This window comes from Myzus persicae, unplaced genomic scaffold, assembly GCF_001856785.1.
Source record: "Myzus persicae strain clone G006 unplaced genomic scaffold, MPER_G0061.0, whole genome shotgun sequence".
In the NCBI taxonomy this organism is placed as follows: Eukaryota; Metazoa; Arthropoda; class Insecta; order Hemiptera; family Aphididae; genus Myzus; species Myzus persicae.
In genome coordinates, this window is record NW_019102056.1 from 91,531 (window position 1) to 112,511 (window position 20,981).

The 20,981-nt window shown below is 28.1% G+C and overlaps 1 protein-coding gene across 2 annotated transcripts; it reads left to right on the plus strand.

Annotated features, from left to right (window-relative positions):
• Window positions 1-1,248: 1,248 nt before the first annotated feature.
• Window positions 1,249-3,251, plus strand: LOC111031116 (endocuticle structural glycoprotein SgAbd-2-like). 2 transcript variants are annotated; one of them, XM_022310918.1, is made up of 4 exons: window positions 1,249-1,373; window positions 2,056-2,335; window positions 2,421-2,613; window positions 2,763-3,251. In XM_022310918.1, exons 1-4 carry the CDS (start codon window positions 1,362-1,364, stop codon window positions 3,022-3,024), a joined length of 747 nt encoding a protein of 248 aa, XP_022166610.1. In that variant the 5' UTR covers window positions 1,249-1,361; the 3' UTR covers window positions 3,025-3,251. The 2 variants fall into 2 exon arrangements, with proteins under 2 accessions (XP_022166610.1, XP_022166611.1); XM_022310919.1 differs by having other exon boundaries at window positions 2,056-2,191.
• Window positions 3,252-20,981: the final 17,730 nt, after the last annotated feature.

Here is a 20,981-nt window from a genome sequence, read left to right on the forward strand (position 1 = left end):
ACATGATAATTTTATTAGATTTTAGTGATCTATTAAATTGATACATTTATTTGTACGTAATTATTTGTTATGTTTTATAATGTCAAAAATAATTTTTCATGACGTCTTATACTTATTTTTATAAATTTATCATGATTTTTATTAAGTATATATTCAAACATGTGACTGAAACGGAATGGCTTTTGGGTTAGGTAAAGACTTTCATCGGTGTCGGCAGGTGTAGCAAAGTATATAATATAGCAATATAGGTTTTCAATTCTAAAAAATAACAACACACTAATACGTATACACATTCGTCTTGTGTTCAATGTCCATACTAATATGACTAATGGCGTTGATTGTGATGTAAAATGAGAAGTTTTTCGAATAGCAGTTACGACCAATAAAGTTGGAAGTTATTAAAAACACATATTTTTTAAAAAAAATTTCAACATAATACATTACCTATACAGTGCAGAGTTTAAACGTGCATGTTTAATTTTTGATGGCATGTAGGAAAAAAACAATTTTATCTTTTATACGTCCATAATATGTTAGTCCGTTATTCTATATGATTTAATATGAATATAATATGATACATAGGCTATAAAAGTAAGGTATACATCGTAAATCGTTTTAACGGTATCTAATACGTTATAATTGTACGTGGAAACATATGAAATGTGCAATTTTGAGTAAAACACAATGTTAAATTGAGCATGGACATCCATATCAAATTTCTCTCAAATCATCAGACAAAAAAATTGACTTGGAACCCGTCCAGATTCCTTCATGTTACCTATACGATATTCGACCATCGTTAAGACTCGTCACATAATTCATAATATTTGTCATCGTGGTACAAACTATAATATAATATTATGTGTGCAGAATAGACTAATTTTACAGATGGCTGCTATTTGTAAATAAAACATTTTTTATATTCCTCATTATATCAATTGAGGTTTTAAACTGTTTGTGGTGTAACATCGAAAAAGCCATCGATTTTCAATTCTAATAATAATAATAATGAAAAAAAAAATTGTAAATACCAGTTCCACTTTTCTGTCTGGAGCGCAGTTACATTATAAAAAAAATTGCAAACCGGTCTTCTTCATCCAATAATCTACAAATCTACATATATATGTGCATATACATTGGACAAGACGTGTATAAAAAATCAAATAATTTATTCGCAGAAAAAAAGGGGAGATACTTTATTTTTTTTAAATGTCAAGTTCAAGGTATTTTGCATGAACCTGCGCCAAAATATTGGTATATATACCTCATCGGGATGCTCATTCTGCATCAGTTGTGTCATCTGTCCACATCCCAACATACGGCAATTTTCTGATCACGGTACACGTCCGAAAAAAATCATCATGAACACTTTGGTGAGTAAAATAATATTGTTTAAAATCGTCTTGTAAGAGACTTAGCAATATTATCGATTTTTTATTTTATTTAAAAATACAACGTTCTGAATTATAGTTTCGATTTCAAATCCGTATAACTTAAAGACAAATATTGTTATTACAGATATTATTTGTCATTTGTGTACCTATAAAGGCATTATAGTTATTATACTTAAATCATACACTTTTACATTTGTTGAATTTTTTTATATCTTATTATTTTACGCATATCTTATAAAATAAATACTTATATGTATAAGCTATAAACACATTTATTTTAAATTAATAAAACTACAAAAAGAAAAATTAAACTTTAGCTTCGAATTCCATAATGTATAAGTTCAAATTGTTATCTCAATTTATATTCTAAAAAGTGTAAAACTAACCTAACTACGAATATCATAATATTAGAGCGAGTCTTATTTTTTTGTTTTTATTTTGTACTTCACAATCAGAATTCAGAAAACACCTTTAAAATTTAAAGTATAGGTCATCTCATTCATTGTACTCAAATTTAAACCAAATGGATGTTTCTAGTTTCAATCTAAAATTAACTTTACACCCATAATAGTTTTCATAGTATAAACTGCACTGCAAAAATTATATACACAATTATTTTTGTCTTCAGCTCTTAGTACAAATGTCATGCCTTTGTTTTTAGGTAGTGTTAGTAGCTGTCGTCGCAGCAGTGGCTGCCGCCCCGCCTAAGGAAGCTGCCAAGGCTTTCACTTTCAGTGGATTCCCATCCAACCAGGCCTACTACCCAGGTCAACAAGCCTACTACCCAGGATACCAAGGTTACCAGGGTTACCAAGGTTACTCCGGATTCCGTAACGGATACTACCCAGGACAACAAGGTTACTACCCAGGATACCAAGGTTACCAGGGCTACTACCCAGGATACCAAACTGGATACCAAGGCTACTACCCAGGATACCAAGGTTTGATTTTGTTTATTATACTTAAAAACCCCACTGAGTCGCCCTATATGTTAACAATTTCTTATAACTTGTTATTATCGCACAGGTTACAACCGTGGTTACTACCCAGGTGCCCCAGCCGTCTACCCCGCCGTCGGTGCCGTCACCCCAGCCCCGATCATCGCACCTGTGCCAGTCGTACCCAAGGTTGTTTCTCCAGTGTACAAACCAGTAGACAACAAATTGCCAGCTATCATCAGACAATCCCAAGAAGCTGACGTGAACGGATTCAAATACGGGTTAGTATTATAATAGATGTATTATTTATTTGAGCGGTTTTCTGCATCAGCTCAAACGCCGGATTAAATAGAGAAAAAGAGACAAGGCATGCCCGCCTGCAAAAATAAATATTGTTTGTAATCGTCGGATGCATTTGCGCACATTTCAGATTCGAAACCGAAAACGGTATCGTCGCCCAGGCCGCCGGATACGTGAAGAACGCCGGATCAGAAAACGCCGCCCAAGTGATCGAAGGCTCTTACTCCTACGTTGGTGACGATGGTGCTCCAGTCGAAGTCAAGTACTACGCCGACGAGACCGGTTACCACGCAGTCGGAAACGTCGTCCCGACCATCCCCTCAGAAATCGCCAAGTCTTTGGAATTGATCGCCTCCCAACCACAGAAACCAGAAGACTCCAAAAAGAAGTAAACCCAGCCCGCATGTAACCTGAAACGGCCCAAACACTCGTATACCATTAGCTATTAGACACTGCGTGAGAAATCATGCACATATTTTTACCATTGCAAATATTGTGTTTGCAGTGATTTTCGTTATTCGTATCTGAAAGACGAATATCGACACATTTACTGTACACAATAATTCAGTTATGTTGGATGTAACAAAAAAAGATGAAAATATAAAAACTTGAAGTTTAATATCGTGTAATGTTTTCTTATACCACTCGTCCGTTTGGTAGAAACTTTAAGTTTATGCCGCTATGTTTCCTCACATGAAAATATATTCTACAAACTACAAACTATGTAGAAAACATATTATAATATACTGTGCATAGTAACAATACGATTTTGGTACCAACCGGTCGTGCGAATGTGCGATTGTCCGGAACGAAATGTTACCTGCAAGTAAGTTGCAGCAATGGCTTATTTTTGTATTTTACTTAATTTGAGGTAAATCCGGAATCATACAATGATACATATACCTGTATTGAAATTAAAGAATACAGTACTATATTATAGCTAATACTTATCATACACATTTAATAATATTCAATAGTTGAGTTTTTTTTTGTATCTTTCATGTATATAATTGGCGTATCTATGATTTTTCTTTTTTTTTTTGTTGGACTGGTGGGTTTACACAAAGCTGATCAAACTAGGATCTCCCATAAGTTAAGCATAGTGATGCCGAGATTTTATTTCAGGTTTTCGTTCCTGTACGACTTTAAAAATTCGTCTTTGCAGTGAGTTTTATTGTTATAATTTTTTGAATTACTACAAATTCAAGGGGGTTACAGCTCCCCCCTACTGAATGCGCCACTGATGCATATAATGCGTAAGTGCATTTATAATCTATATAAATGATCATAATTCATCCTTAATAATACCTAATTTTTTTTTTAAATAAGCAAAAAGTTTATATTTTTGCAGTATTTGGATTCCAAATGGTGGATTTTTAGGATTGCGCTGTATTCATATATTATTATTGAATCTAAATAAAAATGTCCACGGTAAGGATGTCCGAAGAAAAATATCCGTGGTAAGATTACCACTGTCCATGATAAGCTGTTTAGAATCAAAAATAGGATAAATGTACAGAAGAAATAGATTATTAATAGGGACGTGAATTTAATGCACTAAAGAATTTTAAAAAATGCATTAAAAATGTCGAAAAAATTCAATAAAAAATGCACTTAAAAAGCAAAAAATGCAATATAGAATGACAAAAACTATAGTATAAAATTCATTTAAAATGGTTTTTAATATTTATATTAATATCAGGTACAGGATATTATATATTAGTACATTTCATGTAAAAAAAAGTGTTTATTTAATAAAAAATAAAATAATAAAAATGTTGATTGAATTTGAATTTTCTAGACTTAATGGTATCACCTGAAACATTTTTTAAAACTTTAGAAGTAAATAACTCACAAATAACTTATGTAGCTACTAGCTATCTAGCAATTGCCTTATTGTATCGAGGTATTTACCGCCTGTGTACAAAAAACATTTCTAACATTTTTGCAGTCAATTGACTTTATTTGATTAAAAATACTGGGAAATGAACTATGAAAGGTAAATATGTCCTAAAAATGAACAAAAATCACCTAACAATTTAAAAATGTCAAAAAATTAAAAAAAAAATGCAAAATAAAAGTTGCATAAATGGATCCGTAGTTACATAATTCAAATTATGTACTTACAAAGCTACGTTTCACAATCACCAAAAAAAAAATGCACTTTCCTACAAATTCACAGCCCTAATTATTATACACATATTCACTTATCGCAATGTAATAATTGTACCTAACTAAAATTGTATTTACAACATTAATATCTATAAAAAAAAAAAAATAAACAATATTTATTTATTTTAAAAAAAGTCAGATGATAAATTTATTAAAAATTGTCTTTACCTACTTTCTTTATTACTAAATTTGAAATCAAATGTAAGGTTTTAAAAAAATTAAATAGGTATCAGATATTTAACACCTAAACAAATTATATTACTTAAAATGTTTAAAGGTCAATGATAAACATAAGAAAAAACTGTCCATACTTCTTCCATTATTTTTATACTCCACATATATTTGTATAATTTTTTCTGCAAATTAACATACATTTTTTTTTGCTGGATGTTATCCAATTAGGTCAATATTCTCTTTGACATTTGACTTTTTCATTTAACTAATTAACTAACAAATATTAATATTCATATTAATATTTTATTCCATTTCGATATTCTCAATTTTTTTTTATTTTAGACATTTTTGTGGACTAACTCATATTGTTATACATAGGTTCAATTGTACAAAAATAGTGTATACAAATGAATTAAAAATAACTATTCATATCAATAATATTTTCTATTAGCGTTATTATAATCATTAGTATTATTCTTATTTACCTCTTCAGAGTAAAAATAAATTCGAAATAACTAAATTATTATACTATCTTTATCGATATATATTGCTACTTTATTATCAGGAGAATTTAGAAGATAAACCTATACATATCATAAATTGATATTAGATTAATGATGTTTATTATTATACTAACAGTAATATTTTTTGAAATGTGTAGCTGTTTGGGTACTTATATAGTCCGAAAAAGTGATCAAAATTATTTAGGACACGATTATCATTGTAACATATATAATATATACTACATATATATTACATTATTTTATTAAATTGATAACAAATTTTATTTATTGTATTTGTATTAGGGTAGATGCATTAAAGTGTATATTGTGGATTTTTGGATAAGGTGGCCAAGCCTACTAAGTCCTTCTGTTAAACCACATAAAAAACTCCCGTAATTCAACTACCATTTTACAAATACGTCAATTCCTAAACGCCTCCCGTTTTTGATAACACAAATTCCTTCTCACTTCAATACTTCATACAGACTTATAGGACAGTCTAAAGGAGGTGTGGTTAAAAATGTGTAGCTGTAAATTATAAATCGTTTTTATTTTCCAATACTGAGGTCGTTTGGGAACCAAGAAACAATGGATGGGAGCCTTTTGGGTTGAGCCCGGCTATCCATCTAATATAGTTTGAAGCCATTTGTAATTTTTGTGGTATTCAATGTTTAAAGCCTTATCAAACTGTTTATGATCATTTAATAATTTGTGGTTGTTGGTAGGTTATTACATACAAATATACAATGCACAATGGTCGCTAATTATATAATATAATTTAAGTGTGTACTAATGCTGTAATGCCTATATGATAGTCGAAATACTCTGAAACCCAAACCCAAAGCTCATATTCTTAAAGTACAAACGTAGGTAAATAAATAAATAATCTAGTACGACATATTCGATAGCCTATAACTCATATAGGTAGCAAGGAATAACACAAATGATGATTAGCATCAACGTCCAAATTTCTAACGTAGCAGCGTATTATAAGTCAGCTAGATAATTATATATCTGTGGTATACACCCAAACGTCATTGGAGATCCTTCGTGGCTCCAAACGATTAGATGTGCCTAGTATACTAATACTATACAATTCAAATATCTTTCGTATATGATATATGTAACCATATATGGGTCATGGGGGTGTGGTCGGGGAAAGCTTACTCCAGATTATACGGTTTATTGTAATGTGAAATGAAATCTTTAAAAAAATAATTTGATAAAGCAAGTAATTTAGGCATATATTCGTCTTTATTACAATTGTTCAATTGTAACTGTGTAGATCAATATACAAGAAACATCTGAATATGGGAAATATAACTGTTTGTATTAAGTGTTTTTTGAAACACTTTTAATATTAGACACGAGAAAAGTTCGAAAGACTTAAAAAAATATCACTAATGCACTAAAACATATTAAAAATAGACTTGTTGGAGGTGGTAGTTTTATTTATATAATCGAGATATGAATATAATTTTATCGCAAGAACTTTCCGATCACAAATTGAAAATCGATGCATTTCGAGCCAGCTAGTCTTGTCGTAAATTGTACACAGCGGTGGCTTAGTTTTTGATCGAATACCATAGACCATTAAATAATTTTTAAATCTTATTAACATTTCGGGGGGGGGGAAGCCCCCTTAGCCTCCCCCTGGCTACGCCACTGCACATAAGTATACATGGTATGGATATTTCCCACGTACCGATACTATGTACTAATACAATAATATATTATGTACTAATAATATTTGAAATTATTTTCAGTATTCATTCCAAAGAAAAAAAATGCTAAATACACTATTGTAGTTGACGCTGAAAAAAAAATAGATTCTTAAAAAGTTTTTAGATATATATATAAGAGATTGACTAATATTTTTTTTTTAACTTGAATGTTTGTATTATGATATTTTAACAATAAAAATAAATTGCTTATTACGTTTTGTAGTAATAATTCTGTATTTGTGTATAAATTAAACTGGCATTCTGACCAAAAAAATATGAAACCTGTTCGTTAAATATGCGTGACTTTGTTACCATCAAATGTAAAATAGTTTGCATGCTTAGTAAATTTATTTCATAGATCACTCAAATATTTTATGAGTTATGTAAAATACATGATATAATATCAAATAATTTGTAATTATATCATGCATGTTAGAGTTTATTCTATAGATTGTATTTTTTAAAGTTCATATTGTGAACAATAAATTAGAGGGGAAAACAGTTTTATTATACATTTATATCCATATTATATTACAATAAATTAGAAAAATAAATATTTGATTTTTACTTGTAGGTACTGTACTACTGTAACACTGTTACCATAAATCATAATAACTAATTATAAATTATAATGTCCAAGTATAAAATGAATTAGATATTTAAATTTTTTATCAGGTTCCAGTTATAATAAAAATAAAAATAAACCAAGCAACAAGTCCGTTATTGTGTATGAATTTAATATTATTTAAATAAGTAATTTGTAGTACCCATAATGATTTAAGAGTACTATATTTTATATTCCTAATTGCATTTTGTATAAACGTTTATAATATACAATTGTATAAACTCGTATTATATAGGTACATGCTTGATGCATATAATACTATATTTTATTAATTAACATAATGGTATTATAATTTTGTAATTTTAAATTCACTACCTCAGTAGTAAAACTGTTATAATAAAATTTATAATTAATAATGATACAATTTTAATTAAATTATGTATAGGTATTGTAGTAAGTAATTTGTTTTCATTCCGAAAGGATTTTATTAATTGAATGATTTTTTTTTTTATGTATTTATGTGGCTGCAACCATCATAATTTATGTCATAAGGCATAACTCTATAATTATTAATTTTCGTAAATTTTAAGAATAAGTGGAAAAAAGTGGTTGAGAAGGTTAACATAGTTTTTAAACGAAAAAATAGATTGTTAAAAGTTAATAACAAATAAATATAATTTAAAACTTAAAAACTTTTATTATTAACAAACTAAGTGAGGAGCTTTTCATTTGTTAAGCTTTATTATTTTTGATTTTATGAGATCATAAATCGCTGAATCAACTATTTACTAAAAAAAATACTAAGTACCTACATAATAAATAATAGTTACATCAATAACAATAATACGTAACTTTTTATGCTTACTAAATATACATTATTTTTTTTAGCATAGGCAGATACGATTTTAAGCTGCAGGATACAATTTTTTTTTCTGGCCAATTTCGCGTAATCAATTTCACGTAACCGATTATATTATTATTATTATTATATTATGATTGTAATGTCTGGCATAATATTTCGCAATATACAACGTACATTTCTTTAGAATGTAGAGTGCTACTCGATATATTTTCTCGGTAAGAAAAATTGTTCATCAGTTATAACAATACCCAAAAACATATTTATGATTGTTCAATTTTCCTTGCAGAGATAAAATATCGATTAGCATGATACATCTTTTTTCATACCAGTAATATACTATCTTGCATTTGATTTATTTTTAAGCACATGACGAATAAATGTAGTAATACTAAATAATACTAATAAAGATAGTAATACTAAATAATACTAATAAATATAACCTAACCTAACACAAATATTTATACATTACGTATTATACCGACGATTTAACATTTACATTATTATTTATTGAAAAAATAAATACAAATGAACTTCCCCAGTAATTTTTCCTCAAACTGAATTATAACTTAAAAACTAATTGGTAGATACAGTATAATTATAAGTGTATATAAATACATTATATATTTTCATTCATGATTTAATTTAGTTTGACTTTCACTTGCTTGATTTTTAATCGACCACGCATAGTAGGTAATTGGAATTTAAAAAAAAATGAAATATTTATATCTTCTTCAAGAGTTTGTGATAAATATCAAAGTTATAAAGGTTAAGTGAGTAATTAAGATAGCTTTAGTTTACAGCCTTGGATTCATGGGCATCCCCAGGGGAGCGCAAGATGGGGCACTTGCCCCCCTGAAATTTTAAATCCTTTGCCACCCCCCTTAAAAAAATATCTGGGGATGCCCATGCTTAGATAGTAAATCAAATCTCCGAAACTGGAGAACATATTTTTTTGTTTAGAGTCTTGTTGGAATTACATTGACTAGGAGAAGTGTAGTAAAAATGACACTTTATCACAAATTCATTTAAAATTTTAAGAGAGCTAAAAAGTAAGAGATTAATTTCATAAGAATAGAGCACAAGTGTACAAATAAACACCCAAAACTCCTCAGGCTACACCACTGTGCGTTCCAGACTTGGCAACCGTTATTTACATTTTTTACTATAATTAATTTAAAGTATTCTCAACACGAAATAAACAAATAATAAATATATTAGATAATCATGTTGAATTCCATCGTTGTGTCCACTAAAATAAATGTATTAACATTTTTTCATTATGTATACCTACATACATTTTTTTCCACGGGATAATATCTACATTTAAAGTATTAAAATTACAAGTGTATTTCAGAAATGTAAGTTGCAACTATGGTCAGAAATTTACAAAATAAGGAAATCTTTAAAAAAAACTATCTTATAAATATCACTTATAGTAGTATACCGCTGTCCAAACTCTGGATAATGGATTAAGTCTTGATAAAATGTATTTATTTTTAAAAAAACACGGATTTTTTCTTAGTTCAGACTCTATATATAGAGTTCAGTAGTTTTAAAGTTGTTTGTTTCTTTTCAGTATAATAATACGTCGTGGTATTGTATACTGAAATGACTAAAAATCACGCAGGAAGACATTGCTTTTATTTTAGACCACACAAGATATAATATGGATATCGGCAAGATACCACAGGAGTAGCGAAAATCAAGAATGGATAACAAAGTAAATTAGGATCGTACCGGCTCGGCAGAGTATCGGATGTCTGAGCATTATAGTCTACTCGACAATAAACAACACTACCAGATAACATCTTCACCGGTACCAGTTTTCATTCTCAAGGCATACTTGGTCAGCACATCGCTTTAAGAATGAATTTTCTGAACTCGTTTGCAGAAAAAAAAAATCGTATTAATATAGCCCTACAAGTTTGTAATATTAAAATTGATATATCAACAAAATTAACATAATATTAAATGTACCGTGACTGGCGTGACTTACAACTGAATGATATCGTTTTATATTATAATTTTTACACAGATTTATTCACGCATCGAAACATTACGACGTGTAAGTGTTTAAACTTTCCGGACCGGTACCTGTATTCAAATTGTATAACGAGTCAATGAACTAACCATAATATTAATAGTAAGTGTAAATGACGAGGTTTCTTGTTAAATTATATGGCAGTAAGTAATAACCAATAGGTAGTGGACATGATAGCAAATAGTGATAATAATAATAATAATAATAATAATCTGAATATATAATGTGACTCGCGTTTCGTGCCTTATGTAGATAGTTATATACGTATACTTTTATGCATATATTATATTATGCACCATTGCACCAATCACCTATGTGTCCTATATATTTAAAGATTAAATAACTTTTCGACAAACTGATTATGTATTGTTACCACATTTGGCCATATATAATTACACATCATAATAATATATCCTGGCTCCCAATTTTATACTGCACTCAGAACTCACTGCAACCATCTAGTAATATTTAAATGGTCCGTGTAAGTGGCGTTTATCTGGAATAGCCAATAGGTAAACATTTATGCGCAATCAAGTTTTGTAAAATATGCAAATAGTTTTATTGAAATGTGCTGTGCAGTACCTAATTTTTTACGAAATGCAGTTCATATATTTTAGTCTATAATATAAATAGGATGACTTTTATTTTTATTTCTGGTTAGCATATCGATTTGTACATCGAATTTCTTTTGAAATTAAATAAATTTATAAAAAACAATACTATCTTGAGAAATCACAATATACTATTTCTGTATTACATAGACGCATATAATATAAGTTTAAATTAATTTCACCTTCAGTTGAATAGACGACTTTTCATATATTTTACTAAGACATCGTTCAATATCCCGCTACAATGTGTCACACACATAAGTAATGGGTGTATATTTTTAAAATTCACAATTTAATATTTAGCCAGCATAATTTATTTTAGTGTTTTACTTATAACTTAAAATCGTGAAAAAAATATGGGTTTTGGACAGTGTATTTAATTTAGGTATGTGTATGCAAAACTATGCAAACCTTTTTTTTAAAAATATAGGTACCCCATTTATTACAGAATTATGATAATTATTTTGACATTAATTACACATTTGTTATTTGTCAAGTACACATACTTGATCAGAAGAATTACAGCAGAACTTGAACAAATCACATTTTAGATATGTAGAAATTATAATAATAATATGGAAATACCTAATTACATTCTAATATAATAATCATATTCTAATTATTGTAAAATGTATTAAAATGTAAATGCATTATATTGTTCACTTATACAATATTCCGATATACTACCGTATATATTATCAACTATTAAACCTATTGTCAAAAATGTGTACTCTATAGGTATGAACAATAAGTTTAGGTGGTAATGTCAAGGAAACTTTAAAAAAAAGTAGGTAAATACTTTTTTGAAGCTAGAACAAGTGTATAACGTTATTCTATACGATGTGTTTAATTATTTGATATTTTTGTTTTATACCTTCTCATAAAATATTTTACGTTGCGTGTTCTCAAATAATAAACTTTAATATTTAAAAAAATAACCATACAATAAATTGTGATACAACATCACGTGAGTTATTTTAAGGGTATTAATTGACAGTAGGTACATATTAAGTAAATGCATAAGTTATACCTATAGTATATAAGATGTTCAAATGTTTAAACATTATTAAATTAAATTATTCAAATTCTTTATTACATTAATGATTTATAAATAATTTATTGTAAATGTATGTATTATAATGTCTTATAGGTACATATCTTCCTGGTAAAATGTTAATTTTTTTAATAAACCGATTATTTCTACTAATCCACAACATTTTAATATTTGGTGTCATATGATAAAACTATTTGAGATTCATTTTTATTAACTATATTTAATGATAACTTTATAGGTTCATATTATATTATGGTAGGTATTATATTATACAATATGAGCGGAATGATGTAAGAATAAATTTAAAATTAAAAAAAATGTATTTTATATCCAATGTTTACTGAGTTTGATCAACTACATAAAATATTGATTAAATTATTTTACAGTACCGAGTATACGCTTGGTAACAAAACTTCTTGGCGTACTCACTTCAAAAGAAATATTCTAAATACCCGATTAAATTTACTTCACCCAATTATAAAACCAAATCTCTTCCTAAGTTCAGACAAAACTTATTTTTGTACATTTTTTAATTTGTATGTAAATATTGATTTATATTTATATACAGTATACACATATTATGTTATTATTTATTTTAAATTAACCTTATGTTTATTATTTTTTTGATCATTGTACAGCTTACGATTTCTTTCAAATGGGTAGGTACCTATATATTACCTATACATTACATAATCGTTGCACAATGAAAAAAATTATCCCAATCGATTTCAGTGAGTTTATATTATATCAATAGAAAGCTTAATACAAAGTACCCATGAGTAATTTTTTTTCATTAAATATTTTTTTACTAATTATCCATATTAAAATATGAAGTATAATTTTTTTATTATACCCGTGTAGGTATAAATTATAGTTAAACGAAGGAGATTATTATTTTTAAGTGGCTCGATAACACTACAACGAGTCAACCACCAATTTGATTTTAGTCTAGGTACCTATCTATATAGCATATAGGGACATAATATTATGTGCATTTAATATATATATATATATATAATATATACCTAATAGCATATTATTATTTTGTTAGTATAAATTTATAATGATGAAAACGAAAGGAATAAGAATGTATAAATTCAACGTTATATACTTATATGTATTTACTATTTAGTAGGTAACTTTACCCAATACCTACCTATATATAGTGAGGTCACGGAATATAAACACGAAACTACGAAAGTATGTACCTTCTATATTATATATTATGTTTATATATATATATATACATTATACTTATATGAACTTTATAACACGATTTCTTCGGAAGGAAAATCAAAATCTTTAATTTTTGGTCAACTATATATTTAGTTACTAAAATCACATTAGAAGTGATTGAATAAATATAAAAATAAAATCTGTATTTGAATACATAACACTATTTAAATAGAGAAACAGTGGTAGTCAAGATAACTATTAGTACAAAAAATCAATATGTGACAAGGATACTTAACATTAAAAATCACCAATATGAATTATGCTAATATACATAGTAGTATACTACACACCGTTGAAATGATGTATATGTTACCATCAAAGTTTTGAATCCGGCATTATATAGAAATATAATATACCAAGGTATTATACCTACCTATGTGTGGGACGTGTGGGTATATATAATTTTTTAATAAATTAGTTTTATAATAATGTATTCATATAATATTTGCTTTCTAATTCGTCCACTGATAAAAGTACATCACAGTAGATAGGTATAAAGCGCCTTGTGATATTTATGTGTTATTGATTTATTGAAATAATAATCAATGAATGTTTATTTGTGAAAATTAATACTTTCAAGATATTCGGCACGTTTTTCCAATAAAAAAAAAATGAATTAGTCCCGAAATTCAAATATTGTAATTGATTTAGATGATCATTAATCGTCGTTCCACGGTAAAAAAGTTTAGCTTAATTATAACTTACACTCATAATATGTAATCAAACATGGCCAAACCATTACTTAACATGATAATTCGGGTTAGCAGGTCATTATATTGTAATTTTATTGTAAAAGTCTAGTAAGATATTTCGATATTTGAGCTGGGAAAGGAGAGAATCATTAAAATATTATATACTTACAGTATTATAATAGTCACTTGAGTTACATAAAAAGCAATTGACATTATATTTGATCAACGATAAGCAAATTGTATTAATTGTTTAGCGTACGCTAGTACATACTGGATATCAATTCATGCGTACCTACTACCTAATCATCCCATGATCAATTTATATCTATTAAAATGAAATAATATATGAAATGTAATATTGTCCAAAAATAGGTTAATGCGTCTATTAATTATGGCTTATAACATAATTAATAACAATATTTACAAACATATATATTAAACAATCGAGTGTAAACAATTGTTTGTACTTTAATAAAGGAGACCTGTCCTTTTTTAGATACCATCGATCATTAAAAATTAAATTATTATTTTAATTTATTAAAAAGTACCTTTATTAATATTTAAACCCAATACAAATTGGAATTATTAATAATTTATTACTATTTAAATTAAATTTGGTTTATAAATATACTCATTATAAATTGTACATATAAAGTCATATTGTAGGTAGGTACCTATTAAAATATAGGAACTTACTTATTAAAAATATTAAACACCGAATGGCAATAAATAAATATTTTGTTTGAAGTGCGTAAGCGTGTTTTATCAAGAAAAAAAATGTGCAATACTATTTTACAACATGTTATTTAGTAATAACTAATAATTAATTATTATAAATAAACAAGATAATGTATTTTTATTAAAAATAGAAAATTGTATATTGAACAAGTGTTTTTATTTGATTATTTCCATACTTTTCAATCATTAAAAATATTAATTTTAAATTTAATTATGCAAAAATATAAAAATATTTACATATGCCAATAATGATTCCTAAAGTTTATGCGTTGATTGTATCATAAGAAAACAATATTGTTTCTTGTAGGTACTTAACTGAATAGGCATATTATGAAGAGTAAATTAATGTATCTTTGCATGATAAGAATAATAAGTAAACGAAGGTTAAACGTTATTGCGGACACGTTCCAGCCGACGAAGTCCTTGTTGCAAAAATTGTGTAGTTCTATAATACGGGCGTTGTATTTAAGGTATTCAGATTATTCGATATTTTTTTACAACATAGATGTAAAAAAGTAGTATTTGTTTAAAAAAAAAATATGTATAAACCATCAGCATGATTATAATAATACAACAGCGATTGACCAATAACGAAATCGAGGATGATCCTCGGTGACCAAACCGGACTTGGCCAATACTCGTCGAACAACATGGTTGCATAACATTTAGATTTTCAAGCTAAGCTAAATAGTCGAACTACTCTACAGTATATTAATTTTTTTTATAAATATATTATTAAATGGTGATCTTCGGATGCACGAAGATTCAGTGCTTAAAATGATAAAATTGTAATTCGGATCGACATTATGGTAATTTATCTCTGAGGATCTAACAAACAGAGCTGGACGACGTCGTCCTTGGGTGAGTTTTAAAATACTGTGTCCCTACATACCGTGTGTGTGTGTGTGTGTGTGTGTGTATATGTGTAATATTGTGGTTAGGGAAAATACAAACACTATTATAGCGCATACATGCGCTTATAGTTATATCCATAATACGAACGCCATGGACGAACGCGTTTTAACAACGCACCGATGGTCAACAATAATTTGCAACGGGTGTTTTTGAAAAAAGACAAATGGGAAAACATTTTTAATAGTAATTACATTAAGTTTATACATGTAACATGTATATTATATTATATATGTATATTATGCTCGAGTATAATATAGTATAAGGACGAAAAACCTATCTGCACAACCTATGGTACTGAACTAACAATCCCCCATATCTTCACAGAATGTCGTCAACACACAGAGGAACTCCATCAGCTGAACATCCCAACCACCTTAGACGCAACCCTCGGACCAAATGCAGACACCACATTTCAAATCTTTACTTTTTTAAGAAAATATGAATTGTACAATCTAATTTAAAAATTCTATATTTAAGATTCAAAAAATGTAATCAATGTAACGTATATGACTAATGGCCTTTGTTTAGGATGTCTTTCTTGATCAATAAAAAAAAAAAATATATAGTATAATAATTAATAATAACATTATAAGATTGTGCCATTGCGAAAATATGAAGTATACATTTATATAAAAAGGTATGAACCGCGGTAGTTATAATGTATTAATTTTTCATAAATAGACTATTTTCTACAAGGAATATTCAATCTATAACCAAAAAGGGAAAATAATTATGTGGGATACGGGTAAGATACATCAAATATTAGAAATATATATTCGAACAAGTAGATGACAGCCGTTGAAGAATGAAGTTAGCTTTCAATATATAATTATGGCAAACACGTATACAGAGATTTATTTTTAGTTTATTAATTTTTTCATCAAATTACATCTTATTCTGTGTCGTGGAATTATTATAGTATTACGAATCTATCGACTCTTTACGTTTGAGATTCTCTGAAATATTACAGTAAATTTGGGGAAAACTGCTAGATTTTCGAGACAAGTAGATCAATTAAGGAAATGTGGGAAATCAGATGACTGTTGTACCTATAAAAGCGTGAAATAGCTCATAGCTTCTTCATAGATGGTATTAAGTTTGAGGCCGGAACGAATTGTAATATGACGGTTAGAGACGTATACGAAAGGCCATTGATTTGCCTATAACTAATACAATAAATATTGAATACCATTCATACATATTACGTGTTTCGTTAATATTGTAGGCACCTACCTATGTATACTATATTTTGATTAATTTGACGTGTAGCTCGCCGCGAGATGAACCGGTCGGGATTACTGCGCTATTATACGGTCGGTAATTTCGTGTCGGTTATTTTTTATGAACATCGCCAAATGAAGACAACGTGCGGGCATAGGTACGTTGGTATTATAACACCGCCGCAGCCGCCTTAGTTGTATGGTATCGAATTATGTGTTCACGGTAATAATAATCTCACATAATATTATGTTGTTATTATTATTGTATCAATCGTTTAGCGCGGGGCTCGTAGGCGAATGACAAAACGAGAGGTGCGGGCGACCTGAATGCATATGATGAGTTATGTATGTAAGCATACAACTCTTGTTGTTCACGCTGTTTCGGCCTTGTGCCATCTTCACTAAAAAAAAAATTCACGCTATTAATAATGAATAAATTATTATTATTATTATTATTATTATTACTGATATTCGAATTGTATATTTATAAAACCTGCAGCTCACTACACAATATTATAATATTATACCGCAGCCTACATAATCATGTAATTGAAACACAGATAAGAAAAAGGGCATAGATCAGCCCTATAAATTTTTCTTTTTTTGCGTGGTATTCAAATCGCACTGACGACAATCTTTTTTCAGTTTTTCAATCTTCGTCCATATTCAATACGCTGTAGTTGTACGAATGTAGAAAAATTTAACAATTCTTTTAACAATTCACTTATGATATACAATTGTCATGTATACAATTTACTTGCCCCTGATTAACTTTGGATCAATTTTGACTATTATAATAACATTGTAATTATTTTGATACAGCGCGAATTAATGTAAATATGATTTTATTTTTAAGGTCCCCTTTTTCTTGTACAAAAGAGATCGAAAAATGAAAAATTACACTGAGAAATATCAACAGAAATGCACTTCCTACCTGAGAAGAATAATGAAAATGTATCGTTACAAACTTAGTATAACAGTCGTACGAAAAGTAACAGCATTTCGTGTTTAACCTAGTAGATACTGAATAGGGTATTGGACGAACTTTGAACTTAATCTTATAAATCAGATTTCTTTGGGCGTCCGTTTTTAATTTAAAGAAATTGCTGTTACATTTTAATGATTACTTATGTAAGTTATAGGTATAAAATAAGTTACGATTAAATATTTTATTTTATTTTAATGGTTTCCTGTAAAGAATATTATAATATATGAATATAGATCACGTTAAATAATTCAATTTTTTGAGATTTTAACTGAATATGCTGGAAACAGACACAGTAATCGTAAAAGATTTTTTCATTTACAATAGTTATCTTCGGCAACATTAATTATTAGGGAAAGGGGGGAGTAAAGTTCCATTTGTTGTCCTATATTATGGATATTATTTTCAAGATGCAAACCAGCAATTGAATAATCACTCGTTTCCTATAACTAAAATTAAGGTCAAGTAAATGACCTTACTTAATTAATACAGATTTCATATAAAATCTTTGGATATTGAACATAATCAATTAATATGTTCGTCTAAAACCTATTTAAAAATTGTCAACTATCTTATTGGTCAAAATAATATGTTATAATAAAATAAAACGATTAAATTAGAAAATGGGCAATTAATTAATATAATATGTTGACTAGCAACGTTATTTTCCATCTATTGGTATTTCTTTTATTTGAGAGTTTACTGCAATATTTATGAACAACAATTTTTCATATGGATTTAATACCTGTGTATATTTTGTGTGAGTAAAAACACTTTTTTTTACTTCTATTAAATATTTATAAATATATATATTATAACTACTATAGGTATTTGCATCACTTTTGTGATACATTCATTTGCGAAATTATACACTGCTATCAAAGACGAAGAACGCACAAAGAAATTTACAAACATGTTAGAAATGGATCCAGATTGTGACGATGTCGACAAAAAATTTATAATTGCAGAGCAACATAAAATGATTGAACGGCTAAAAACGACAAATTCATATAACAAGAAAATGGCAGAGCATTATAGACAACTTTATTTATGGCAAAAAAATTGTGTAGAAAAAAAGCGGTACTAAAAATTTAGATATTAGTGATTTATAATTTGATGAGATAAAATGTTTGTTCCTAAATATTAGTACTATAAGAAAATATGTAATTTGTAAATTATAATTAAGTTACGCATTCCTGCCAAATATAGCATAGTGTTGTATCGGTATCTTATTGTAACAACTCCTCGTGATACTGCAGTCGTTGATATTAAAGATCATATTATTATCATAGATTTTACAACTGTCACTAATAAATAATATGAAAAAAACAGTTCAAAATAAATGACAAAACTCAAAATACCATTATTAAATTTACAGTATTTTAGTGACAATAAACAATTTTGTATTCGGTTTCTGAAATTAATTGTTTACTAATACCTATTGTGTTATACAATTTGCGTTACACACAGCAAACCACCGACGTAAGCTCTACACTTTTTACACATAAAAGAGATAGGTATTCAAAGATTTTATATGTATTTTTCTGTAAAATTACAATAAACCGTTTGTCCACGAAAACAATCACACGAAACGTAGAGTTATGCGCTTACGCAAAATACAAAAGTTACAAAACTGCAAGTTATAGAAGTTTATGATCAACTAGTTTAGTCTCATGTCCAGCAAACATAAAAATATATATTTGGTACTGAGTAACTGAGTTATAGAGTATACTCTGCTTTTGTAGATGCGCGGTACCTTACCTAAATAATATTCAGGATTAATATTAATTATTTATTAGGTGAATGGCATGATAAGCAACACTAATTGGTGTGTAGGTATATTGAATCATATTATTATTTTTATTGTAAATCATTTGACATAAGACATAAAAAACTCAACATAGAACATAAAATGGGAAGTATACCAACGTAGTACAATAAAAAAAAATAAGGAATAATCTACACCAACACAATTAGTAAAATTAAGGCAACTAAGGTGTGTAGTTTAAAAAGTAAATTTCTAGGTTCTTCGTACACCCCATTGCAGTCCAAGGGTGTACACTGTACAATATTAAATCACTTTCACGTAGTTTACTCACAGATGACTTAATATTTAACACAAACGGCTTCTATACTATATATTTTTTACCTCATAGAAACACTGATTTATAAAAATATACTATAAAAAGGCTCACCGTCGTCAGTCATCGTCAGCATGAAACTGGCAGTAGCAAGTGCGTATATTGAGTTGCCTATGCTAAGCTCCAGACAAAAGTGTCTTCTGTATACTGTACATAATAATTATTAGCACAGATAGCGCCGTATGATTTATAAAAAAATACTATAAATTATTTGAAAATATTATTGTATACTATTAAAAAATCTTAACACAGCATACCGGGCATAAAACATAGGTAATTTATATTTTAAAAAATAAAAAATAATCATTTTTGAAAAATCATAACTGAAGTCTGAAGGTATGGCACATAATTATTACTATTTAATTTTTTCTCTACGGTTTTCTACTATTATATTATATCTAAGGTTATTAAGATATTTCCTATTCGTAAAATCACTCTTCAGACGAGGAGAACGCTATCCGAAAGATTGTTTCCGAGTCCGGTCTAAATGTACAATCTTAGGTACAGACGTTTTTAGAAGACAGTCAACGTGTATCCTAAATGTATGCACAAGAAATGTCCACACTGCAAGCTGGATGTATACGTGAAATAGGCTTTATACATTCCAACCCTGAATGTGATAAAAAGTAAAAACACAAAATATAAAACATCAAGAAATTAGACATCTTGGTTCTTGATTATAAAATTATTATTATTATTCAATTGTTTTCGTTACC